At 44.8% G+C, this 27,659-nt stretch overlaps 1 protein-coding gene across 1 annotated transcript in view; it reads right to left on the bottom strand.

Moving 5' to 3' along the window:
• MERTK (MER proto-oncogene, tyrosine kinase) overlaps positions 1-27,659 on the bottom strand; it is a 104,643-nt gene that overhangs the window by 28,713 nt on the left and 48,271 nt on the right. Inside the window, exons 5-8 of the mRNA XM_084900216.1 lie at positions 19,812-19,898; positions 17,175-17,290; positions 10,197-10,380; positions 4,614-4,765 (exon numbers count right to left, since the gene is read on the bottom strand). Of these exons, the coding sequence (XP_084756342.1) occupies positions 4,614-4,765; positions 10,197-10,380; positions 17,175-17,290; positions 19,812-19,898 (539 nt within the window). The remainder of the gene's footprint in view (positions 1-4,613; positions 4,766-10,196; positions 10,381-17,174; positions 17,291-19,811; positions 19,899-27,659) is intronic.

The raw sequence follows: 27,659 nt of genomic DNA, 5'->3' as shown, positions 1-27,659 counted from the left end.
CCAGGGAGGCCCTAGAGCCAGCACACCATTTGAACAGCTTCAGATCACATCAAAGCACCTCCTAACCACCTCCACAAGCAACACACTCAAAAGACAGGCTCAGCAGGCACCCAAGTCCCTGTGAAATAAGTCCTGCTTGATGGCGTGAGCCCCTGCATGGCTGATCCTCCACTGTGGTTACAGCTAGTCCTTGCAGCCAATTGGCCAGCGAGTAAATCCCTCCCATTGATGTGTAAACAGCAATTAATGCTCAACTATAATAGGAAGGTGTACAGCCCACACGGGGGGTGCACCTGGCGTGCTCAGCCCGAATAATCATAGAAGCTGTGCTACCGGACCCTACGAGACACCTACTATATAAGGCCACTCTACCAAGCCTGGGAGACACAGCAGCTTTACCTAATACATAGAAACAAACACAGGGAGGCTATCAAAATGAGGAGACAAAGAAACATCTCAAAAGAAAGAATAGAACAAAACTCTAGAAAAAAAAAAAAACCTAAAAAAAATGGAGAGTAGCAATTTACCAGATGCAGAGCTTAAAATACTGGTTATAAGGTTGCTCAATAAACTTAGAGGAAGAGTAGATGAATTTAGTGAGGACTTCAACAAAGAGAGAGGAACATAAAAACAGAACCAGAAAACATAACGAGTTGTAAATGAAGAATATGCTATTAGAAATAAAGACTACATTATAGTAGTCAGCAGAGGAGTAGATAAAGAAGAGGATCAAGTCAGAGATTTGGAAGATAAGGAAGCAGAAAACACCCCATCAGAACAGCAAGAAAAAACTAATAATCCAAATATATGAGAATAGCATAAGGAGCCTCTGAGACAACTTCAAGTGTGCCATTATTTATGGGGGTGCCAGAAGGAGAAGAAAGAGAGCAAGGAATTAAAAACCTACCAGTGCCGGGACCGGTTTGGCTCAATGGATAGAGCGTCGGCTTGGGGACTGAAGGGTCCCAGGTTCGATTCCGGTCAAAGGCATGTACCTTGGTTGCGGGCATATCCCCAGTAGGGGGTGTGCAAGAGGCAGCTGATCGATGACTCTCTCTCATCGATGTTTCTGGCTCTCTATCTCTCTCCCTTCCTCTCTGTACAAAATCAATAAAATATATTTAAAAAAAATAAATAAAATAAAAAATAAAAAATAAAAACCTACCAGTATGTGAAAAAATAATGGAAAACCTCCCTAACCTGGTGAAGGAAATAGACATGTAAGTCCAGGAGAGATGAAGTTGTGGCTAACTCTCGCCCCTTAGAAATGAAAGGTGTTTGAGAAATAGAGATGAAGGATGTATTTGTCAGGCTCCTCCCAGGGTTGACTGATCTTATATTTTACTTGCCTCTTATTGCAGCTCATGAGCTGGAAGCTCAGCTGCATCAGAGGATTTGCCCAAATTAAAGTGAACCACAGACCCTTCTGTTGTCACAAGACCATCACAATGCACAGCGTACAGCAGGATTGCAAGTGACCTTCTCTCTGGGATGATCCAGCATCTGGAAGGAGATAATGATTGGAAAGGTCACAGCCCTAACTGGCAGGACTGTTATCACTGCAGAGGGAGTGATCTGAGCAAAGGGGAAAAGAATGCACAGCCCAGCTGGGTATTAGTGGCAGTGAGTACATTAGGCTCCATGCTGCGTCATTCATAGGGCTTTCAGCACTCTTGCCCCTTCAGCTCGAGCCCCCCACTAAAGAAGGAGCTATCAGCCCAACTAGCATGGCTCAGGGGTTGAGCATCAACCTATGAAGTAAGAGGTTATGGTTTGATTTCCAGCCAGTCACATGCCGGGTTGCGGACTTAACCCCCAGTAGGGGACATGCATGAGGCAGCCAATCATTGATTCTCTCTCATCATTGATGTTTATATTTCTCTCCTCTTTTCCTCTCTGAAATCAACAACAACGACAACAATAATAATAAATAATAATAAGGAAGCTATCATCCATGCCAGAGGAGGGAAAAAAAGGACCTGCCTGTAAATGTCTGCCAATGATCACTATCTTCTGCCAACCAAGAAAGGAAAAATTCCCATCGACTCAAAACAAAGTGATGTGCCTTCATGTACTATCTTAAGAATTGAGCTTTGTGAAAAGGATATTTTCTCTAAGATTTGGTTCCCCTGTCCCAGCCAGGGTGCAAATGCAATTGATCCACAGGCACCTTGCACATGCTCTGGGACAAAAGACCAGGAAATGCGAAGCTCCTTCTCTTGTAGCTGCAACTCTAGCACAGGGTTTGACTGGTGCAAGTAACAGCCTGCAGTCATTTACTATGAGACATGAGAAATCATGGACTCTAAGTCCTCTTCTTTCCGTCTCCTCTACTTCCATCACCTATTGCGTCCAACATCTGCTTCCTGATAGGTAAACTGAGGCAATAAAAGAAAAAGAACAAGTCTCAACTATCCCACTGGAAAATAGCAGTTTTGGTAAAAGTTGGATGATGTGAGATTGAAAATGACTGAAATGAGCTCAGACATCATCTGTGGGCGCAGCTGTTCCCCATCCCTCTCTCCTGCCAAGAAGCTGTTGCTTTCATGTGATGCCCTGTACAAATGCCACAGGGATGCCAAAAATCTGACCCATCACCGGGTTACATCCATTGGGAATGTGAAACACAAAACAAGGAGGCTCTTCGTGAAGGTGGTGAAGATAGTCCTGTGGTGAACCCAGTGTGTCTACCCCGTCACAAAGGACTACGAGTGACCTCAGCCCTTTCCCTCTTCCAAGTGAGGAGGGGGCTTGTCTGGGACCTGAGCCCCACCGCCCCCCAGGCCTCATCACTCAGCTGCATCCCCCACACTTCTGACTTTGGTCAAATATTCTCAACACAGCTGCGATCTTTATACCTCACAGTAACCAAGTCACTCTGGCTCAACTGGAGTCATGCCTAAAAAACTCACTCCCACTGGAAGGCACTGGCTGGAGCTTAGGGAGCAGTCACAGTTTCTCACGGAGACCCTCTGCCTTTTTTTTTTTTTTTTTTTTGCTATTATGCAACGAAACTACTATCTACACCAGACAGTCCTTACTGAACTACGAAGGGTCTTGCCATCTTTGTCGATAAGGCAGGAACTATTTGACGTTCTGACATCATGTATCCCTCAGTTCCCAGCTCAGACTAATATTAAATCAACACTCACGACAATTCTGATGGTTAATTTTATGTGCTAATGGTACCCAGATCTGTTGTCAAATACTCAGCTGGATGTTGCTATGAAAGTTATTTTTAGAGGAGATTAGTATTTAAATCAGGAGCTTAAAGAGAGCAATCAAGGGTGCCTTCAGGGTGGAGGGTGCCTTTCTCCACCCTGGCCCTCCTTTCCCAGCCAGTGTGTCCCTCCCCAGTCACACTGCTGGGCGGTGCGGGCTCTTCTCAGTGTTCTCAGTGAGCAGCAGGAGAAGCTGCTGAGTGACTTGCCAGTTGGCCGTATGGTCTGGTAGAAAGAGGCAGATCTGAAGGTTACTTTTAACAAATTCAATTTTCTTACATGTAAAAGAGTAATAGTCCTATCACCCATCTTCGTAACATACAACTCTCAAACTGGATTCCTAAGTTCAGGGTTCTCATTGGCTCCCTTGCCTATCAGACACCTTGGCCTGTCCTGCACACATGGCCAGGACTCCTGGTCCAGCTTCCCCTCACACCACACCCCTGAAAATATTCATGTTTCAGGGCCTTGAGTGAGTCATGATCCCCCAAAGCTGTCACATTATGCCTCATCTCTCGTGACCTTTCTTCATCTGGAACTCCTCCATCGTCACCTGCCAAAATTATTCCAAACCCAGAACAAGTACCACCTTTTCCGGTGAGGTATATGCACTGTCCCGAGCTTCCTTGCTGAGGAGGCCAAACCGCAAGGCCAACCACCCTTGACTCTGAGCCACATTGGGGCTGGTCATGTAGGCAGTGAAGTCAGTCAAGGTGGCTGCAGCGAGACCACCGTGCACCTGCAGAGAGCATCGACTGTTTGTTCTCACTGCTCAGAGTGCCGAGCTCTTGACCGATGACCCTTAGTGGCACAGCTCCGCAGAGCTTGGGGCAGGGGAACCCGTGCCACCTGGCTGATGCTCCAGCTCTCTGCTGTGCTGTGCCAACTGCTTTGCTCTGGTCGGTTGAGAATTGTGTCTGATTTCGCTCCTACAGAGCTATGTCAAGATGGCCTGTTGCTTGCTGAGCCCTTTCCTTCAGAGTCAGGTTGCCCTTTGCTATTTTTTAGGAGGCTGGATTCTTCCCTGACAGCCTTCTTCAGAAAAGTGTCCCTGGAATTTCAAGAGGCTATAAATTGCTGGCCTGCTAAGCCCTGTATCTTCTCAACTGCCTGCTGTGGTTATCTGGATAGTTCCCACGACTTCCTACAAAAGCCACACTGTGGGTTCTACACATAAGTACTCAATAAATGAATGAACTGATGAACGAAGAAAGGCCCAAAGATGTAACTTTCAGTAGCCTCCAATTTTTATGACACTCTTCATAACCCACTAAAAGTGCCGTGTCTAACTCAGTAACACCTGGCATTCTCACAGCAAAACGAAAGCGTCTAAAACAGTTCTAAACCAGCGAATCGAGGAGACAAGCGCGCTCCGCTAGCGCTCAGACTTACGGAAGCATCCGCGCTGTGCCACACGTGAGATATCCTGTAGCCCAGCAGGTCCCCATCCTGCCGCTCAATGGGAGGCTCGATCCATCTGACGTCCACTTTGTAACTAGTTTCATTCAGAAACACAGTGACGTTCAAAGGTGATACCGATGGGGCTAAAAAGGACAAGGAGAGAAGGATGAAGAACCACAAAGAAAAGCACACAGATACTCATCCCCTTTTTGGTTTCTGAATGTTCGGATGTTCGAATGTTCTAGGAAACAGTTAAATGAGACGGAGACAAAGAGCAGATTTCCACCCTCTTCTCCACGAAGGACCATTGTGAACTAAAGCCAGCCCTTTCCAAACTAAAAGAATACAGGAGAGGAAGGCAGGGCGGATGGCGTGTGGCACTCAAGGACTCTGCTAGGGAAGCAAAGCAGACACACTTGAACAGAAGCCGGTGGGGCAGAAGGTCAACCGACCGACTGGAGATCAGGTCCGGGTCCGAGAGACGTATAAGGCAGGGAACTCGGCACAGCAGCAGTGACTGATGGGTTGAATAGAACTAACCAATCAGGAAATTACTTTATGTGTCAGACACTTCATTATTGGAGGGCAGAAGGTCAGATGTTAATTACTGGGCTAGGTGTAAATGTAGCACTTAGCACTGGTCTTCATTCTCTGATTCATAATAAATTCTACTAAGTCATAGACCCACTTTATACCAAAATGTCCATTATCTCGCACAAGGACACAGGGTAATAAAAGTTAAAGCAAGAGAAATCTTAACATATATTGGACAGATGAAAAAGAGACGAAGGTGTAATGAACTCAGCAAGCTGATCCTCCCAAAGGCACCTGGAGAGAGGTTCAGAAGCAGGGGGCCCAGGCACTAAAACTGGAAGACTGAAAGTTTGATTGGGAAGAATTTAGCCTTTGACACTCCTCTAACCTATTCCCACACACCTGGCAGGAACTCCCCCCAAATCCCACAGAAGACAGGACACCTTATTCCATGAACTGAAAAGCCTCTGGACTAGGGGCACCCGTAGAATGAAGGCACCATGAGAGGCCAGACTGGTAAGTGGGGGAAAATAAGCGAAAGTCTGTGCCCTGAATGAGGAAGACACCACCTCACCTGGCTGCTAGAACACTGGCAGCCATGTTTCTATTCACGAGGCAGCAAACAGGAGACTTCTTTTCTAGAAAAAGTGAGCAGTCCCAGAGGAAAGAATAGCAATATTGATACTTGGGAGTATGCTAACCTAAATACTTAAGGTCACTGACCAATCACCTGACAGAGACGTCTACAAACCTTACCTACACTTACAGTGTCCAATCAAATTGCTGGTTCTCTACTTTTAGAAGGAGTGGACACTGGGGGATCAGGAAAGGTCAGGGAAGTCTCCTTCATGAATGTCCAGGAACCAACAACATAAAGGACAGAGAGCGCAGAAGAGATAAAGCCATTATAGGGACTAGAGAAAACCACAACAAACAACCTGATAATTAACATGCCCAAAGATAGGTAAAGGCTGGCATACTTGAGAACTGAAAAAAAAATTATCAATGAAATAGAAAGCTCTATCAGCAATATAAGAAAAAAAAATTAAATGTTTAATAGAAGAATTAGAAGAGAAATCAAGTAAACCTCCATAACTACAACTAAAAATTAAAGAAAAAAGGCCAATTTGAGAAAAGAAAATTAAGAAAGCAAAGAGGTCCAACACCTATCTAATACAATTTCTGGTCAGAAAAATAGGAGAATATTTTCAAAGAAAAAAAAATTATAAGAAAAAGTATCAAGCCTGGCCAATGTGTCTCAGTGGTTGAGCTTTTACCTGTGAACCAGGAGGTCACAGTTCAATTCCCGGTCAGGGCACTACCCCGGGTTCTGGGTTCAGTCCCCAGTGGGGGTGGTGCAGGAGGCAACCAATCAATGATTCTCTCTCATTATTGATGTTTCTCTCTCCCTCTGCCTTCCTCTCAGAAATCAATAAAAAAATATTTTTTAAAAGACTCAAAACCAAAGCACATGCATTTCTAGATCAAAAGAACCACTGAATGGTGGCTGACAAATAAATGATGATGGCAAACAAATTCCACACCACAGCACCACGATTAGAGAAAGTATTTTAAAAATCAAACTAAACAGTTCAAATAGAAAAACTAAAGCATCAGAATTCTCCATAATGACTCATGAAGCTAAAAACAATGCAGATATACTTTTTTTTTTTTAAACTTGAGGAAAAGTAATTTACAACAAAAAATTCTATATAGGAAAAATTATCAATCCAGTATGACATGAAGACATGTGAGTTCCCATAGTTTTAATATTTTACATACTCTCCCTGGAAATAATGGATAATGTGCTCCGTGAAAATGAGGGAGTAAACCAAGAAAGACAAATGCCCAAGAGAAGGCCGTGGAGTCACTAGATGCTCTGGATGGAGACAGGAAAAGAAATACGTGAAAGAACTAAAGATAACAGTGCCTGGGTCTCACTAAGGACTAGGAATACTGTCTATTCCCAGCTATCACACTGGAAAATCTAATGGTACCAGGGTCACTAGCCAGAGTACACATAATCGTCTTGTATCAATAGTGGTTAGTAACTGACAGCGCTGTTCCTGTCCTGCCTCACAAATTTTAAAAGATCCAAGAGGAACAATCTTTTCCCAGTACATTAACAATGTCCCAAAACAAAGCTCAATATTTATAAGAATACAGAAATATCTAGCATCCCATGAGGTTAAATAAATTCACAATCTCGTGAATGCAATCAAAGATTACTAGCTACACAAAGAAATTGCCACATCTTCTATATAGCAGGAATATAAGTAAATCAAAACTTCCCCAGAAATAACATAGATATTTGAATTAGCAAGGCCATTAAAACAGTGATAACTACATTCCATATGGTCCAAAAGTTAAGTAGAAATATGAAAAATACAAATAAAATACAAAAATTATAATGTGAGAAATGAAATATACACTAGATAAAATTAATGGCAGATTAGATACTGCACAAGAAAAGATGAGTAAGCCTGAAAATACAATAGAAACTATATTAAAAATAACCACAGAAAAACAGGGGGGGAAACTAACAGAATATCAATGACTTATGAGGCAACTTCAAGTAATCAAATACACATGTAATTGAGTCCTCTAAGAAGGGAGGTGGCAATGAAAAGAATATTTGGAAAAGTAATGGTTAAAATGTTTTCAAATTGGATGCAAAACAAAAACATATAAATCTAAGAAATCCAATGAACCCCAAGCACAAGTAGAAAAATTACACCAAAGCACACAGCAATTAAATAGCTCAAAGTCAATGATGAAGGGGAAACCAGAGACAAAATACATGCAGATACATTACATGCAGAGGAACAAATAAAGATTGTAGACTTCTTATCAGAAATAACTCAAGAAAAGAAGACAGTGACACAACATTTTTAAAGAACTGAAAGTAAAAATATGTGAACCTAAAAATATGTGTACGTCCATATTTAAAAAAACTATCAGAAAGTTCTATTTGAAGGTCCAACATGATTCATAGAAGGGGTATAACATCACTTGACCGTAAACAGTGGTAAGTTAAACATTAACCCTAAAGCAACCACACACACAAAAACAGAGAACAAGTTAAAACTAATAAGCAAACAAATTAAAGAGAGAAAATAGAATAAATATATTCAGTTAACCCAAAAGAAGAAAAGGAGGGCTACAGACAAAAAAAATAAAAATGTGAGATTTAAACTCAAGCTTTAAATGTAGGGTTTAAAGATGTAAATAAAATTTGCTGTAAGCAAGATAATATAAATAATCACATTACATTTTAATGAGTTAAATATCCCAATTTAAATGCAGATATTTGAATAAATTAAAAAGCAAGACCAAAGTTTATGCTCCTTAAAGGAAACACACTTTGAATATAAAGATTAACCTGCTAGAACTTTATATTAAAATAGATAAATCCACAAGTATAACTGCAGATATCAATGCTTCTTTCTAAATAATGGGTAGAAGTAGGTATCATTTGTAAAACATGATCAATCAACTTAAGGAAGTTGACATTTATAGAATACTAGAGGCCCAATGCATGAAGATTCATGCAAGAATGGGCCTTCTTTCCTAGGTTGCTGGCACTGCCTTTGCTCTGGCTGGAGCTGCTTTTCCACCTTCCCATGCTACCCAGAGGCCTGGAGCACCTGGGGTGTTCTGCCCCACCCCCTGGCCACTCATTGCCTGTGTATGTAAATTAACCCACCATCTTTGTTGGATTAATTTGCATACTCACTCCTGATTGGCTGGGGGGTGTCACGAAGGTACAGTCAGTTAGCATGTTACTCTTTTTTAAAAATATATATTTTATTGATTTTTTACAGAGAGGAAGGGAGAGAGATAGAGAGCTAGAAACGTTGATGAGAGAGAAACATCGACTAGCTGCCTCTTGCACACCCCCTACCGGGGATGTGCCCACAACCAACGTACATGCACCTGACCGGAATCGAACCTGGGACCTTTCAGATTGCAGACCGATGCTCTACCACTGAGCCAAACTGGTTTCGGCAGCATGTTACTCTTTTATTAATGTAGATGCTATCTAATAAAAAGCAGAATACACGTTCTCTTCAAGTGCACACCAAACATTTATCAAGATAGACTATATTATGGACCATAAAACAAGTCTCAATTAATTTAAAAGGATTCAGGTGATACAAATTATGTTCTCTCAAAATCAGCACACTGATCTCCAGAAACCCCCCAAATATTTGGAAATTAAGTTATACACCTAAATAACTAATGGATCAAAGAAGAAATCAGAAAGTATTTTGAACTCAACGAAAGTGCAACAGAGAATATAAAAGTTTTTCTCAAAAGTTTTTCTTCCTCATTAGAGAAAAGGAGGTATTTTACAATTTTGGCACTAAAGTTTCATTTGTGCAAGGATTAATCCCTATCAATTTCTGATTTGGACCTGTGTCTGTATTAAGACTAGACCACTGGGTGTATAAGACTGGAGTTAAGGGCACAGAAGAGGTTCTGAGTGATCTAGAGCTCTAACTGGGAAGAACAAAACTTGTGTGACTCGAATTTAACAGAATTCACTACTTATTCATAGGAAAGGAAAAAAAAATCTCAGAATTCAATAGCATACAGAAAATTCTTCGAAGTTTAAAGATGTAGAGTAAGATAACAGAGAGAACAGTATCTACTCACTAGGGCTCCCATGAGGATCGAATGAATAATGTATGTAAGGCATCTATATGGTCCCCGGCACATAGGGTTTGGTGAACATTAGCCTTCTTCAAATTCATTAGTTTTCCTGAGTTTGATGCTATGAGTAGTAACACTTTATATTACTATATTTTAATTAACAATAATATATGCCATAAAGTGTGTGCTGCTATTACCTTTTTATGCGAAAGAGAATATTACATATATGTAGTTTATAAGTTTCCCATTTTTACTGGCCACCTCCATAAAATTCTCCTCCAGAGACAAAGACCCAAGAAAGCAAAATTTAAAGTCTAAATCAGGCCACTGGGAAGGACTTAACCACATGCCATTAGAAGTAATATTCTGAACACCAGGAATTACCTTTTTCGGTCGTGCTGGCCAGGATCCAAGGGCTCTGGGCAGACCAGCCAATCTCATTCCTGCAGGACACACTGATGCTGTAGTTAGCCAGAGCTTGCAGCTGCTGGACTTGATAGAGAGATGGAGAAGCAGAGGTGTTAAAATTCATGACGGAGCCATTACTCAGAGGATCCACTTCCTTGACCTAAACAAAAAGTGAAGACATGGACCCGGCATTAGTAAAGTGGCGGGAATGTGAGACGTGGGATCTCAGGCATCCTGTGCACGTGGCCCTCCCTCTCCACGGAGGGAAGTACCTGCTTCCTTCCGGGCCACACACCACATTACTGAGTGTTACTCATGCTGCAGGAGCAACAATTCAGGTCCTGAGGAAAAGGCCTAAAATAAGCGTTCTCGTTGTGGTAGGTGACAGAGCAAATGATTACCGGTATGTTACAATTATTATATTATAACACATTATAAAACAGCCCCTCCTCTCTCAGAACCACCTCAAGCCTCAATTTCTTTCAGCTGTTTCACAGGATATGCAACAAAGTCAACTGACACAGGGTGGCAAAGCCTAACATACAGGGTGTCCCCAAAAAATGCACAGACAGTACTCTAACTGGTTTGGCTCAGTGGATAGAGCATCGGCCTGTGGACTGAAGGGTCCCAGGTTCAATTCCGGTCAAGAGCATGGACCTTGGTTGTGGGCACATCCCCAGTAGGGGGTGTGCAGGAGGCAGCTGACTGATGTTTCTCTCTCATTGATGTTTCTAATTCTCTATCCCTCTCCCTTCCTTTCCGTAAAAAATCAATAAAATATATGTTTTTTTAAAAAGTACAGACAGTGAATAATAATAAGGGCGATGTTTATTAAAATTGAGCTATCCGTTGTGCATATAAATTTTTGTGGGGGCACCCTGAATTTACTATCTAGACTTTTAAAGAAAACCTTTCCAAAATCCTACTTGAGAAGATGGAATACTGGATTTTGTTTTAATCTGCTTTTCTTTTCATTGTGTAACCTGAGGACCCTCTGCTCTTCCTTGAAGAAATTTTAGTGTTGTCCATTGTTCTTAATTTTTTAAAAAGATTTTTAAATTTGATTTTTAGAAAGAACAGAAGGGATAGAAATAGCGATGTGAGAGAGAAACATCAATCAGTTGTCTTCTGCACACCCCCTACTGGGAGAATGAGCTGGTGACTCAGGCATGTGTCCTGACCAGGAACCAAACCAGCAACCTTTCCGTGCATGGGACAACAATGCCCAACCAACTGGGCCACACTTGCCAGGACACATTATCCATTATTGCCCCCTCTCATTACACTCCAATATAAATTCGTTCCAAAAGCATACACAGATAATTCAGACTTTATGACATTTTTTAGTGGGGAGACATAGGAAAGGGTCATTTGCATCTCACCCAACCAACTTTTCTCTAAAGCTCTTTAAAAAGTCAGCTCTTTCTCTGAGTTCCTTCTCTTCATCCTTCACAAATCCCACCAGAATCTCCATAGCCTTCTCCAGGCGTCCTCTGTACGCACAGGCAGGAGAGGGGATTCCCAGCAAAAACCTCCCGCTTGTCCAGTAAGCACACCTCCTGTGAGTGAGGGTGTGCGAGAATGGGTGTCTTTTCACTGCACACTTCTCAAAACTTCTATAAAACTTCTATGATATGGAGTATTTATAAGTCATAAAAGACAAAACGATATTAAATAAATTAAAAAAAGAACCAAGAGCAATTTTTTTGGGGGGCGGGGGGAATCTTAAACCCTGCATCTATTCCTCATAGTACTGGGCTAGAAATCACGGGTGTGGATACACGAGTCTGTTATTACAGGATATAGGTATCAAAATGTAGGCCAAGAGGCGTTCAAATAACATTTTGGAATTTTGGATCTGCTACATGTTACTGAGCTGGTGGGGCCTCACCTCCGCTCTAAGAACTGGAGACTCCACTGGGCGACAAGAAGCCCCAGTTGGCCTGAGGAGCCCCCAGAGGAAACTCAGTGAGCTACACGCTCATCTGGGTCCTGGCTGTTGGCAGAAGTCACTTTGTTTCTTCACTTTAGAGTATGCACCTCCTTCCTGGTGACCGACCCTGGAGACCAAGGTGAGGAAGCCTGTGGCTGTCCATCCACCATTTGGGGAGCAACGTGCGGAGCATTTCCAGGCACAAGACGCGCTTTGAGAGCCGTTCCTGGAAGAGGACGGGGTTTCTATAACAGGCTTCTCAGTGGTCCTGAGGGAAAAGAGGGAATGTGATGGCAAGAAGTACGTGGGACCGTTAAAAATAGACCTGGAGTATGCAGCCCAAAAATGGGTGAAGAAAGGAATTCATGTCAGGACCACAGGAAGCGAGAGGGTGTGTCCTCCTCCGCGTGGATCTGAACCTCGGCCAGAACATTCATTTGTTACCGAGTCAGAGTTTAAAACTGTAATGGACTGGGAACCTGCTACAAAACTATCCTTGGTCCCTTAGAAATGGGAATATATCATTTATCTGCAGAATATAAATGATAACTTCTCAAACCAACCCTACTGATCCTGTTGGGACTGCAGGAGAAAGTAAAAAAACACACAAAACAGTTACGTTTGAATATCAGGTCAACTACAAATAATTATACGTATGGCTATGTCACAAAATGACTGGTGTAATTTAACTTGTAAGATTACTTTCTCCTCATTTGTTAAATCTGGTCACCTTACCCGAGATGGAAAGGAGAGTGGGTGAAGAGAGGCAGAGCTGGCTGGTGGGACAAAGACAGAATAACCATATCGGTGCCACAGGATCTAAGGCAGGCGAGGCAGGCTGCAACTTTGTGCTCAAAGGGTGATTGTTTACTCAGGCCATGGCCATCCCAAGCCAAGGTAAAGAGAGAGAGAGAGAGAGAGAGAGAGAGAGAGAGAGAGAGAGAGAGAGAAAGAGAGAGGGAGGGAGGGAGGGAGGGAAGGAGAGAGAGAGAGAGAGAGAGAGAGAGAGAGAGAGAGAGAGAGAAAGAGAGAGGGAGGGAGGGAGGGAGGGAAGGAGAGAGAGAGAGAGAGAGAGAGAGAGAGAGAGAGAGAGAGAGAGAGAGAACACACAAAGAGGGAGAAAGAGCAGGTGAAGTGTGTGTCATCACCTTCCACCTTCATGGTGACTTGGTGTTTTCTAACCAGCTCACTCTACTTCATGTCTACCCTGAGACCCTTCTCTCTAGGCGGGGCAGCGCTTCTGCAAAGTCCCCCTGAAGGCAGCCGTCCTTGTGTGGAAGGAGCCTCATGTCCTCTTGGACTCTACAAACAGCTCAGCAACTTGGTAATGTTTTTAAGGGGTTGTCCTCAGCTATGTCCCTATATGGGGACAGTCATGGCCCTACAATAGGAAACAGGCCATCATAGTTCCCTAAAACAGAACCCTGAGATACACGAGGCAAAAACTGAGAGAAATGATGGGAGAACTAGACAATTCAAAAATAACAGTTGAGACCTCAATTCCCCGCTTTCCATAATCGACAGAACCACCAGGAAAACGATCAACAAGGAAACAGAAGAACTAAACAAAACTATGCACTAACTCAATCTGACAGATGCAGAATAACCTGCCCAGCTCCAGCCAAATACACCTCCCCCAAGTGCACATGGAGTACATTCCACCCAGAGCAGAAGCTATGCTTGGCCATGAACAAGCCTTGATCAATTTAAAAGAATGGAAACCAGTGTATCCTCCAAACACAAGGGAATGGCCTTAGAAATCAACAAAGAAAGAACATTTGAAAAATGCACAACCATGTGAAAGTTTAACAACACATTCCTGAGTAACCAGTAGAAAATGGCAAATGACAAAAACTTGAGAGGAGTTGAAGAAAACCAGAAAAATACCAAACTGTAGGGGATGCAGCTAATACAGGGCTTAGAGGGAAATGAGTAGTATATGTGCCCATAATAAAAAAAGAAGAAATTTAAAATAAATCGTCTAACCTTCCACTGTAAGAAACAACAACAACAAAAAGAGAAAAATAAGCAAATAGAAGAAAGAAAGTAAAGATTAAGGCAGAAATGAGTGAAGTAGAGAACAGAAAAACTCACAAAGGCAAAAATTGGTTCTTCACAGAGATACTAAAATTGACAAATCTTCAGCTAGATGGACCAAGAAAAAAAAAAAAAAAGAGAGAGAAGACTCAAATTATTAAAAGCTGGATTGATAAAGGGGCAATTGCTACGAGCCTCAAAGAGAAAGATTATAATTTGAATATTATGAACAACCGTATACCAACAAATTAGGAAGCCCAGAGGAAATGGACAAATTCCTAAAAACACACAAACTAGTAAAAGTGATTCAAGAAATAGAAAATCTGAACAGATCCATACTAAGTAAAAAGATGGAATAAATAATAAAAAAAAACACCAAACACTTCCTATACAAATAAAGCTCAGGATACCCTATCTGGTTTGGCTCAATGGATAGAGCATCAGCCTGTGGACTGAAGTGTCCCAGGTTTAATTCCCGGTCAAGGGCACATGCCTGGGTTGCGGGCTTGATCCCAAGTAGGGGGCATACAGGAGGCAACCAATCAATGATTCTCTCTCATCATCTCATCATTGATGTTTCTATCTCTCTTTCCCTCTCCCTTCCTCTCTAAAATCAATAAAGATATTAAAAAAACAAAACAAACAAACAAAAAACCCCCACAAAACTCAAGACAAGATGTCTTCTCTGGTGACTTCCACCAAATATTTAAAGAATGAACAGCGATTCTTCACAAACTCTTCCAAGAAATAGAAAAGGAGGAACACCTCCCAACTCATTCTACAAAGCCAGTATCATCCTGATACCGAAACCACAAGAAGTCAATACAAGAAAACTACAGCTCAGTATCTCTTGTGAATACAGACATGATTACACAGTGGTGATGGTTTCACAACTCTGTGAGGAAAAATTGAAATAGGATGAATTCAAATTCTAAGCAAGGTTACAGGCAGAACTTCCTTTTTTTTATTAAAGAGCCAGCCCTATGTGCACTTAGTGGTTATCTCGATGCTGGCCTTGAAAAACAATGCTGTTCTATCCAATTAAAAAAAAAATGCACCTGGCATGGTATTGAGATTGTGGGCATATCTGGTCTCTGGCCTGCAAGTTCAGAGAGCTAAGTTTATCTTCATCATTCTTCTAACGGGCTAAAGCAAACTAGAAAGCAACATTTTATCTAGAAAGAACAGCAGAAAATTCCAAACAACAGTTTGTTGTTTGGAATGGGGGTTTTCCTTCTCAGAACCTTTAAAAATAACTGCCTGCCCCTAAAGCCTTGCAGTCGTTTGGAGTCCGCCTGCGTGTGGTGCTTTTGTGGCTGCCCTGGCCAGTTCAATAGATTCTTGTCTGCTTTTTTAAAATAAATTATCAGCCTCCAGTGGTCTTATTTTGAACCCAGGGTTCGACCCCACAACAAAATCACTGCATTGTACACTTCAAGAGGTGAATAATATGGTAGGTGAAGCATATTTCCAGAAAGTGCTGTTAAAGAATAGCCCTGGTGAGGATTTTGTAGGCACAAGGACCTGACACTTAACAGTACTTGGGAGGTTTACAAAGCGGGCAAGCACTTACCAAGGCTGGGGATGGCGGGGAGGGGGGCTATTTTAAAGATAACCCATGTGTTCACTCTTCAAAGCAGCAGCAGCAGTTAGGTAATAGTGTGAGGCAACAAGAGCAGGGAGTCTAATTCCATTTGGTATTAAAACATCTGGTTGTTGCCTGGCTGGCACGGCTCAGTGGTTGAGCATCAACCTATGAACCAGGAGGTTACAGTTCGTTTTCCTGTCAGGGCATATGCCCTGGTTGTGGGCTTGCAGGAGGCAGCTGATCAATGATTCTTTCTCATCACTAATGTTTCTATCTTTCTCTCCCCCTCTCCCTTCCTTTCGAAATCAATTAAAATACATTTTAAGAAAACACAAACAAAAACCCATATCCGGTTGTCAACACAAAATTCCTTAGAAGTCACTTCCTTACAGTGAGTGGGTGTAAATGGCCCATCAGGTTGACATGAGTTTTACTAAAAAGACCAGACATTTATATGACTAAGAACAATTCTTGACCCTACTGCATGATAAAGTACCAGGCAGATCACATTCCTGTTTTTAACAGACAATCCACTTGTGCTCACTACCTGTTCCCACATGCCATGTCTCTCCGGACACACAGAGGGTTCTGAGCACTGCTTGTGGCATAAGCTTCCCAGGTTTGACCTCAGTGTTGCAGCTCAGGGCTGAGCCTGCAGAGCTGGTGTGGGTTTCACTGAGGGAATCTGCAAAGCCCTGGGGCCGGGGCACTTGGGAAAGAAACAGCTGAGTTACTTTCCATGTTTACAAAACTAACAGAGCAGAGTTTACCTCTTGGCATGGAATAATTGCAGGATGGCTAACCTCTCTTTTCTACCATTGGAGATAGTGGTTAAGATGGGTGAAGACTTGCAAAGCCTGTGAGGCCCAGATCTCCTGGGGACCACGGGCTAGCAGGGGTCTTCAAACTACGGCCCGCGGGCCACATGCGGCCTGCAGAGGAGTCAGATCCTGCCCGCCAGGTTTTTTGGGCAGTGAGCGCAGCCGAGGTGTTATAGTAGGAATTAGTAGTTCATATAGTCCGACCCTCCAGCTCTCTGAGGGACCGTGATCTGGCCCCCACTTTAAAAAGTTTGAGGACCCCTGGGCTAAGGTGCTACATTCATGGCCACAAGCCAAGGATGATGAGTATCTAGCTTCCTGAACTCCTGGTCACAAGCCAGTCCTACGTTAGGGATGCATTTTTGAACCTAAAAATCAATTCTCCCCGGCCTCATGGTTCCCTCTGGCTGGCCCTGGCCATGCACAGCAAGGAGGCAGGCTCTGGGGTGTGCAGGGGCACAGTGAGCCGGGAGGAGGACAGGACTCTCAACGGAGGTGCTGGAGGGAGAAAAAGGGAGAGAGACCCACAGGGCACCAAGCGGGCACTTCCCTCTGAGTCCTGGAGGTTTGTTTACCTGAATGTTGCAGACGCTGAACGGGGAGTAGCCATCGAAGCCTGGGACCCAGGAGAGCAGGACACCGTGTGAGCTCCTGTTGCGGATGCTGACCTCAGCTGGCGGGGAGGGAAGGACTACATGAAAAAGACACACACAAATGCAATTAGAGACCACAGGAGGCCAAGTGACCAAACAGACACATCAATACCACGCCAGTTCCCATTTCTTAAGATTAGAAAAATTAGGTAAAAGTTTCAAAGAGGAGCCGCCCTATGCCTGAGGTGGCTGTGTGAGCATGAAGACAGGCCTTCCTGTGACGGGGTGCTCTGCCTGGCCACGGAAGGGGGACCCAGGCCTGCTTCTCTGCCCAGTGATGAAGGGAATGCTTTCAGCTGGGAAAGGATGTGCAGAGGCCCAGCTCCTTTACTGAGTTCGAGCCCATAGTCCTACTGTGTGAAGGCAGCTTGCTGGACAATAAATGGGAAGAAGAGACACAGACCTGTCATAGTGGGGCTCTTGCTTGAGTTGGGGAGACCCATATGATCAGAGGCTAAGAGGGCCCAGTGTGGAGAAGAGAGGGGTACCACAGAGATGGGGTGCACTTATGTGTAGGGGGGTAAAAATTTCTAGGCCAAGGAAGCAGGTGAGAGTCAGTTCAAGCAAAAAGAATCTATTGCCTGTGCTGTGTGTGTGTGTGTGTGTGTGTGTGTTTGTGTGTGTGTGTTTGTGTGTGACCATAATGAGCGTGCTATGTCCTCGGCAACATGTGAGATGTGGACAGGTGTTTCAATCAGAATCTAAAGAGAATCTGAAGTTTTGTGTGTGGGGTGTGTGTGTATGTGTGTCTTATTTTCTTGTGCTAAATCGAACTCTTAAAATAATAATCACACATAATAAAAAATGGTGACTGATGATGCTGTGTGCTTACCATGTGCTCCCTTGTCATGGCCTCCACCTCATTTCCTTATTATTAGGACCCTAGCAGAGGGGTCGTCTTACCGTCCCCATTACAGATGAGGAAACTGAGGATCAGAGAAGTTAAAGCCTGGGAAAGGCCACAGAGCAGGGCAACCGACACTTGAACTGGGATCTGCCTGACCCCAGTGCTTGTGTCACTCACAGGACACGGGAGGCTGGTTGCGGGGGCAGCGAGCGGACCAGTGTGAGCACCAGCACATCTGATCGCCACTTGGCCTGCGATGTGGCCCGGGCACAGTGGAAAGCCCTCTCGAAGCTCAGCTCCCTCTTCTGTTACCAGGACAGTAACGGTTCTGCTGCACCGGGCAGTGGTGAGGATTAAATGAGGTGACGTGGGCGGGCGAGGGGGAGGGAGGCGTGGAGGTGGGGAAGCGAGGTCAGGATGGGCCACGTTAAGCACACACGGGGTGCCACGCTCAGGAGTTCCAGTTTTACAGCAGATGTGCAGCTTGCTGAGTGGGGGGAAGAGAAGCATTCTGTTCGGCTCCTCTTTAAGAGAGCATTTGCAGACCTGCTCTAAAAGGCCGGCCTCTCCACATCAGAATTAGGCCCCGGATGCTACAGTTAACAACAAACTAGAAGAACGGAGGCTTGGTGTGGCATACATTTTTAAATAAGTAAGAGCCAAAAGCCTGAGTTTTGGAAACAGGCTTTATTTATATATTTATTTATTTAATCTTAGCTGAGCGTTTGTATGAAACAAAAACTAAAGAAGTGCTTCACCTTTTGTGGGTGTTTAAATTTTAAGATGCTTATACCTGACGACAATGACTTTATAAATGTATGCCACTCACAAGCTTTGAAAATCGTGATGACGGCCTTTGGGCCGGAGGACGGAAGCTCCCCAGCCCTCGGCGCCCACATGGGCTGCGCTCGGGTTTTCCTGGGGTGAATTTTCCGAAAAGGCCCCTCATTAAGAACAAACACTGAAACCCAAAACTTGGCCGAGCTCCTGTGAGAGGGGGTGAGGAAGGTGATCTGAAGAGGCATAAACAAACAGTATTTACGCTTTTGTTATTAGGTTTTAGGTTTTCCTTTCCGTTTTAGTTCAGATTTAAATGCGTCTGATCCCAGGGACAGAGGAGGAAGAGGCAGTGCATTGGATTGGAATGTCTCCACCAGCTGGGGCCTTCCATTACCTCATGGCCCGGCTCAGCGGAAGCGAAGGGACGGGAGGTGAGGAGAGAAAGACGGGAGGCTGGGCCCGGAGGAGAGCGACCCTGGCGTGCCCTTCGCCCGCCTCAGGGCAGCAGCTGGAGGACTGCTTCCCCCGCTGCCCTGGGAGGGACGGAGCCCATTCCTGGACCAAGGACGCAGCTGTCCCAACCCAGGCTCTCTTCAAGGGCTAACGGGGTCTAGCTGAGGCTGGAAGAGGGAAGTGAAGATGGGTTAAGATGGTCATGGTCAACATTTCAGCCTATTTTCTTTCCAGACCCCGCAGAGCTAAACTGGCAAACGTTTACCAAACCGATGTGCCAGGCACTGCTGTGAGCGCTTTGGCTGGTGTGATCTCATTTAAGCCTCGAGACCAGGTAGGTTGTGTAATGATCCCCATTTTACTGAGGGGAACACCAGCCAGAGAGGTCGGTGACTTGTCCAAGATCACAAAGGCAGTCAGTGGGGAAGCCTGGCCCCCCCAACCCCCCACTCTGCCCAGGAACTGGCCCTGCTTCTCACCTTTGATGTTGACCTGAACGCCCTTGGACACGGCCAGGCCCTTGTCATTGTGAGCTTCACAGCTGAAGAAGGCCGTCTCGGTCAGACCTGAAGGGGAAGGAGAGCGTGAGACCAGCCCTGCGGGTGTCTGGGCATGCTGTTACTTCTTGGTTCACTGCTTCAAGTCCTAAACGCAAAGTTAATTTTTAAAATGTTCTGATGTTGCCGAAACCGGTTTGGCTCAGTGGATAGAGCGTTGGCCTGTGTACTGAAAGGTCTCAGTTTCGGTTTCGATCAAGGGCATGTACCTTGGTTGCGGGCACATCCCCGTTGGGGGTGTGCAGGAGGCAGCTGACCCGATGTTTCTCTCTCATCGATGTTTCTAACTCTCTATCTCTCTCCCTTCCTCTCTGTAAAAAATCAATAATAATAATAAAAAAGTTCTGATGTTTTTGGGGAAAAATAAAAACATGCCTGGGATTAAGCTCGAGGCACCAGGAACAACGAGGGGCCTGATAGGCAGCTCCTCCATTCACATCCTTTCATTTTCCCCGATGGCGAGGCACTAGCTAACAAAGCAGTATGCTTTCAGTTTTCAGATTTCTACGAGGAGGTGGGACTCGCTGGCCCCGATATTAAGCAAGTGGTTTCTGAGGCTCCCGGATAGTCCTCTGTGGCGTAGCCACCCAGGACACCATGGACACTTCACAATTCCCCGAACAGCAGTGCAAAAACCAGTTTAAAACATTTCACATGGCCGAGCTGGTTTGGCTCAGTGGACAGAGTGTCAGCCTGGGGACTGAAGGGTCCCAGGTTCGATTCTGGCTAAGGGTACATGCCCGGGTTGTGGGCTCGATCCCGAGTAGGGGGAGTGCAAGAGGCAGCCGATCAATGATTCTCTCTCATCAGTGATGTTTCTACCTCTCTCTTTCCTTCTTCCTTCCTCTCTGAAATCAATAAAGAAATATATTTTTAAAAATTTCAGATGATCTGCTGTAACGAGTCCTTAGTAAAAATCAGTCAACTCAAGGAATTATACCATTGTCAGGGATTGTTACTACACAAAGATAATAGCGCTAAATAAAAAAGGATTTTATCATTCCCAAGGTGTGAAGACCTCTGATTTATTAATTTCAAGTAGAAAGAAAGAGAGGTAACCCTGGTCTAATTCCATTTTCCAATGAAGGAACATGGGCTCCTTGGAGAAGTGGTTGATTCTCAGTTGGGGCAAGGGACATGTCAGATGAGCCTGGGACAAATGTAACACACACACACACACACACACACACACACACACACACAGATCGGGGTGCGGCAGAGACATGGGAGCAACTGAAAGCATTGCCAATGGCCACAACTGGAACAGCTGGAGCAAGAAAATAAGTGAAGTGCCATTGGATTGTAATGCAACGTATAAAACAAATATCCACGAGTCTATACGGATATTATAAATAATTAAATAAAAGGGGGAGACCAGACAAACCTCCCCAGTAATGAATGTGGGTCCTCTGCCCTCAGGAGGGAGCGTCACTCACCCTACTTAAGCGCAGGTTGCGCCCAGCGACTTCCTTCCAAAGAGGACAGTGTGGAAAGAAAAATAAAAGGGAAAATTTAATGCGGAGAAACTGGTGAACACTGGCTCACCCAGATGATCAAGGTCAACACCTACAGTAAGTTACTCTGACAAAATGCATCCTAGATAAGATGTGATGTAAATGGCACTTCCCCTCTGTAGTCTTTCTCCCCAGAACCAATAACCCAAGTCTACTCATGAGAAAAAACTTCAGACAGGTCCAACCATGGGACACTCTACAAAAAATCTGCCCTATCCTCCTCAAAACTGTCAGGGTCATTCTGACTGCAGTGAGAAGGGAGGAGGGTTAGAGGGCTAGGTGGAAGAGCTTAAAGAATTAAAGCAAAGCAAAACAAAACAAAACAAAAACAACCCTCACAGACACAGACAATAGAATGGTGATTACCAGAGGGAAGGTAAAGGGAATGATGACAGTAGAAGATTTATTTGGGTTAGTGAACACACAATACAATATACAGATGATGTAGTATAGAATTGTACACCTGAAACCTATGTACTTTTATTAATCAACTAGAGGCCCGGTGTACAAATTTGACACCAATGGGGGGGGGGGGGGGTCCCTAGGCCAGGCTGTGGGATCAGGCCAAAACCAGCTCTCCAACATCCTGAGGGGTGCTGGATTGTGAGAGGGTGCAGGCCAGGCTGAGGGTCCCAACCGGTGCATGATCGGGGCTGGGGAGAGACATGGGAATTTGGCCAACCAGGGAGGGGCTGTGGGAGAGCTTCAGAGTATGTCTGGCCTGTCTCTCTCAGTCCTGATTGGCCAGACCCCAGCAGCAAACTAACATACAGATCAGAACATCTGCCCCTGGTGGTCAGTACATGTCAGAGCAAGCGGTTGAGCGGTCTTAGCATATCGTTAGCATATTGTGCTTTGATTTGTTGAACGGCCAACTGGTCGATGGACACTTAGCCTAATAGGCTTTTATTATATAGGATGTCACCCCAATAAATTCAATAAAAATACATTTTAAAATAACTGCCAAAGCCATTAAAAAGCAAAATCAGTTAGAGAAACTGTCACAGCCAAGAGGAGCCTAGGAAGACATGGAAACTAAATCCCGGAGGAAATCCTGGAACAGCAAAGGGATTAAGTAAAAACAAAGTAAGTGTGAACCAACTTCGGGCTTTAGTTGGTAACAGGACATCGGTATCGGTTCATTCATTGTCTCAAACGTGCCACTGAGGAAGATGTCAGTATGAGCGGAGAGTGGGGGTGGGAATTCTCTGTGCCACTTCCACAACTTTTCTACAAATCTAAAACTATCCTAAAGAGGGAAAAGGTTATTTTTAAAGAAAATCACTGCCATAGATGCCCTCTACTTTAATCCGGAAACTTCTCTATGCCTGTCCCTGGCACAGAGTCCACATCATGAACCGGAGGAAGGCAGTCAGATAAACAGAATTCCTGAAAACACACCACCATTTGCCTCTTGCCTGAAGAGTTTATTTTGTTTTCTTCTGTCCATCTACTTGTATAGGGACCGTTCCATCTGGTAACTATAAAATTCAAAGCTTGTCATGAACAAAGAATGAAATGTTTAAAAAACCAAAAGGGACCACGCTGCCAGGCATGAACCAAGAGATGCTCAGCCAAGAGGCGGAGACCCTGCCTGGCAGCAGATCTAGGAAGAAATGGAAATCGGATCCCTTTTGTGCTGGGGCTTCTCCTGAGCAGCTCCATGTGCAGAGAGAAATCCCTGCTGGCTCTGCTCTTTGCCGTCCAGATGGGAATCTGTCCTGTGGACAGAGATCTGCTGACCAGACACGCCCCCCCCCCCCCCCCCCGAGGACCAGCAAACGGAGGGGCCTCAGTCCTACCACCCTGTGGTCACCGCTTCCTCTCTAAGGCGTTATGTCAGAATCGAATAGACATCTCGGGGGCTCCTCCTTTCTGAGATGAGCAGTATTTCCATCAGACTGGAGGAAAATCCTCCCTGGATGGCTGGGCTAGATTCTCCCAACAATTCCAGGTGCCAAGAAACTACAGTTCGCGTAAGAACCAGGCTTTCCTCAGCTGGCCACCTCCTCTCGGGTGAAGGATCAAACCACCAATGGCTTGTGTGGTGGTTTAGGAAATACTGATCGCCCCGGAGAGAAGTGTTTCCTTGAAACCTGTCAGCTACAGCTCTAAAAGGGCACCTGAGGCGGCCCTGCCTCTGGGGTCTTTGTATCTTCTGCTTGATTTCCCCCCAAAGAATTTTAAAAAATACATGTAGCCTTCTCACACATTTTGAGGTTTGCATCTTAGACTGTTCCCAATTTAAGCGGCTGCAAAGGATGGAATTTCAGCCACCCTGAATGATGTCCTGACATTCTAAAGGAAAACTCCTCTACTGTCAGGTGTAATTTTCCAGGGGCTGTACGCTGTGTGAGGTCGTTAGCTCTATTAGCTACTGGAATATGTGCTTGCGTATTCTTGTTACAAAAGTTTTCCGTTTTAATTCCAAATCCAGTGCATATCAAGAGGCAGAACCCCGGGTTCTCAATCATTTTTAAGATGAATTTTACAGTGACCTTTAGACCAAAGCATTGGAGAGCCGAGGCCCCCACAATGACTCGAGATAAATCTGAGGGGGCCTTTCCCCCTGTGTAGTGAGGGAGCAATGAATGATAGGGAAGCAGGGGGTGGAACAGAAGAGCTGTCCCCACTTCTGGACCTCGGGCACTTTGTCTGACGTGGGTTTTAGGAAAGATCCTAGGTGAGGATGAAGACACTGGCCTCTCCAAGCCTCTGCCTGGGGCTGGGACTGCCGATCACTGTGTCAGCCGGCCTGTGGCACTGCATTTCACTCGGGAGTATCACTTTAACCTTCTAGGGAGTAAGCTCTCAGCTAAGATGCCCATATATCCCTAGGCTCCATGAACTTGCAAAACTTGACTTATATTTAGATCAATCAGCTTTGGCTCAATCAGAAGACACAGGAGGTGGCTGCGAGTGTGCGTGTGTGTGTGTGTGTGTGTGTGTGTGTGTGTGTGTGTGTTTGAACAGACATCTGCAGGCTGAAACCGAGACTGTTGCCAAGACTCTTGGTAAACACTTGAGTACAAAATACAAGTCACGGGGGGAAGAGCTGGCCCTCCCGTAAATCAGGAGGGCGGTGGGTTTCACTGAGATGTTCCCTGACTGCCCTTCAGGCTCAGGGTTTATCCTCTCAGGAAGTGAAACTGCTTATCACAGGGCATGACTTCAGGTTAAGCGGGAAGTCCATTTCCCTCTTTGTGTTTCCTTACAGAGTGAACACAAAGTCAGGAAAACCATCTGTAGCAAAATCCCTGGCACCAGGCACCACCCCCTTTCAGAACCGCCCAGAAGGAGCCAAACTACTGATGACAGCAGCTCTCATCAGACGGCTTAACAGAAGCCAGCAGAGAGCGTGGAAGCTGGTCCCAACCAGTGAGCTTTCTCCAAAACCAGGAGGGCACTGCAGGCCAGATACAGCCCTCTTTGCTTTCTGCATTCAATTACACTTCTTTGGGCACGAGATGCCCAGCAAGAGACTCATTTCTCAGCCTGGGCTGGACACAGCAACGGGCGTGCGCAGGAGACACGGCCCCGTCCTCCGACTGGACGCACAATAACCACGGGACTGGAATAGCCCTGCATGTTTTATACCCAAACCCTTGTGGCTTTCCAGGGAAAACATGCTCCAGCCCTCAGTCTCCGCCCTGCCACCCACTCTCCCGAGTGCCCAGCCCTCTGAGCTCTGTCCTCTGCCCATGGCCCCCCTTACTCCATGACAGCTCACCCAACCCGTAGGTGGCTCAGGGCCCTCTTGCTAGGTTCTCTGCTGGTTAAAAAACAAACAAACAAAAAAATAACTTCTGATACAAAGTCTGAAAGATATTTTAAGGAACTTTCAGTAACAGGATGTTCCCTGCAGGGAAGAACAGAACTGCTGAGGAAGCAACTTCTAAGTACAGTTAGGTCAATTCTTTGAGTTCTGGATGAAGCAATCCTCTCCTCTCATTTCCCTCCCTGGTGTCTATCTTTCTACCCAAAAAGGCAAAAACAAACAAACAAATAAATAAAATACAATATATGCTGCATCAATGAAGGAGCTTATGCGCACTCACTCTGAACTCACTGTCTGCCGGGAACTCACTCGCTTCGTGGCCACACATTGTCCCAGGACTTGGGGTGCGCCCACGAGTAAACAAAGGCCCTTGTCCTTACGGATCTCACGGTCCCATGGAGGGAAAGGGCGGGAAATGATAACCTTATAAGATCTCAGAAGGTGACAGAAGAGGATCAGAGGGCCAGAGGTGACTGGAGAAGTGGGCTGTGATTTTCAATACGTGGATCAGACTGGCTCCCGGAAAAATGGCCTCAGCGGAAAGCTGGGGCGAGGGAATGGGCCAAGCTTTCACAGGAGGCGAGGGAAGGGTCTGGCAGAAAAACAGCTGGGACAGGCCTTTGCTTTGTCCTCTCAGTGGGTGGGAAACCTGGAGCTCTGAGCAGGAGACAAAATCTCACGTGTTTTATCAGGATCGTGCCAGTCTCCATGTAAAGACTAGAACTTAATTAAGCATGTAGGTGCCCCTAACTCATTCCAATTTTTTTTATGATCTGTAAAATGGTATTAAAAATGCCTATCACGCCTTGCTATAAGGTTCAAAGTAAATCTCTACAGAAAGCACTGTGAGAAGAATGAACTGTTTATATAAATTCTAGTCATGTTATTGTTCAATAGGACCAGGACCTCAAGGTCAGGGCAGTTATAAATGTTATTACTAAACGTTATTCTGGCTAAATGTTAAAATGTAGCACAGTATTTTGCAGACCAGCTGTAAACAGAAGGAGCTTGGAGGAGTGTGGGGGGAGGTGAAACTTGATAAATGCAGCCAAACTACAAAGAAGAAATCAACACCCAATTGACCAAATAATACATCTAAGCAGTGGCTCAGCCTCCCTTGCGGAGAGCAGCTTTGGAAATAAAGTCTTTGTCTTTAAAGTAAATAAAACTACCTAGAGCAGTACTGTTACAGGATTCAGGGCAGAGGAATAGGGAAACTGAGTCAGGAAAGGTAGAAGGAAGCCAAAGGTGCGAGGCAGTTTGCAGCCAGCTTGTAACTAACCAGCCATTATCCTCCCCAGCCAAGGACACAGAGCAAATGGTTAAAAACCTCCCTAAGGAGAGCGTGCAGAAAGGGAGGGGGTGATGGGAAAAGAAAAAAAGGACTGTTCTGCCCCCTAAGCAGAGAAGCCAGCAGTCTCAGGCTTGGCAAGGCAAAGTTGCCAGGTGCTTCTCATGAATTCTGGGAAGGCCACGACAGAGTAAAAAAAAAAAAAAGGGGGGGGGGGCGTCCTTGAGAATTAATCTGTACCAAAATAGTCAGCAGAGGGACTCTGAGACCTACAGACAGGAAGGTACATAACCCCTCAGACCCCCACCCAAGTGCTCTTCAGATTAACTGAGAGCCATCTGTATTCAAAGTCAGGTTTGCTTGCTTTGCCTTTTCAATAAAGGTGCATGCTTTAATCGCTTTAATAAATTGGCTTTTCACAAAAGCGTCAAGGACTCTCCTATAAATTCATTTATGTGAGAAGGCAAGGGTCGAGGTTGGGAACAGCCCGCTCCCACTGACTCGGGCGGATGTCCTGTCTGATAACACCTCTCTGGTGCTGGTGAGAGGTGCCTATAACAGTGCCCCGCGTTTGGTCAAATCCCTTGCGTTCAGTAACATTACTGTTGTTATTACAATGATTATTAATTACTAAGCATACCCACCTAACTGAAACAAAAACTAGCTTAGCTGTTTTCTAAGTGTAGATTTAAATATAAAACGAGTCTTTAAAAACAGAAGGATCAGCATCAGTCCGCCACTCTTCTTAGGAAGGTAGCTCACACCTGACAGTGAGTTGGGAACTACTGCATGTGACATTTAGATTGGGTCACATCTGAGTCCTTCCTGACGGCTGTTTCTGTACCAAGGACTTTTCCTTCATCATTTCACTGAATCCCCGTAAATGGCCATGAAGTAGACATATATCACCCCTGCTTTCTATAAAGCAGTGGGGTAGCTTGCCTAGGGACACATAGCAGTGAAGTGGCATTAGTTTCTATGTCACAGTTGGGGAACCAAACCTCAAGTCTATAATCAATATATCCCCTGGTTAAATACCATGCATCAAATGCTTTTTACAGTCCTGTTATTTGGGGGGTGGGGGGTGGGGTAGAGGGTTGAATTCTGCCCATAACAAAGTAGTTCTAAAAAAAAAAAAAAAGACCAAAAAACCCCCACACAAACCCTTTGTTTTGAAATAATTTTCA

The sequence above is a fragment of the Pipistrellus hanaki genome, assembly GCF_964339955.1.
Source record: "Pipistrellus hanaki genome assembly, chromosome: 12".
NCBI classification, from domain to species: Eukaryota; Metazoa; Chordata; class Mammalia; order Chiroptera; family Vespertilionidae; genus Pipistrellus; species Pipistrellus hanaki.
Note: the sequence above shows the minus strand (reverse complement) of the source record. Positions and strands in the feature narration are given on the sequence as shown.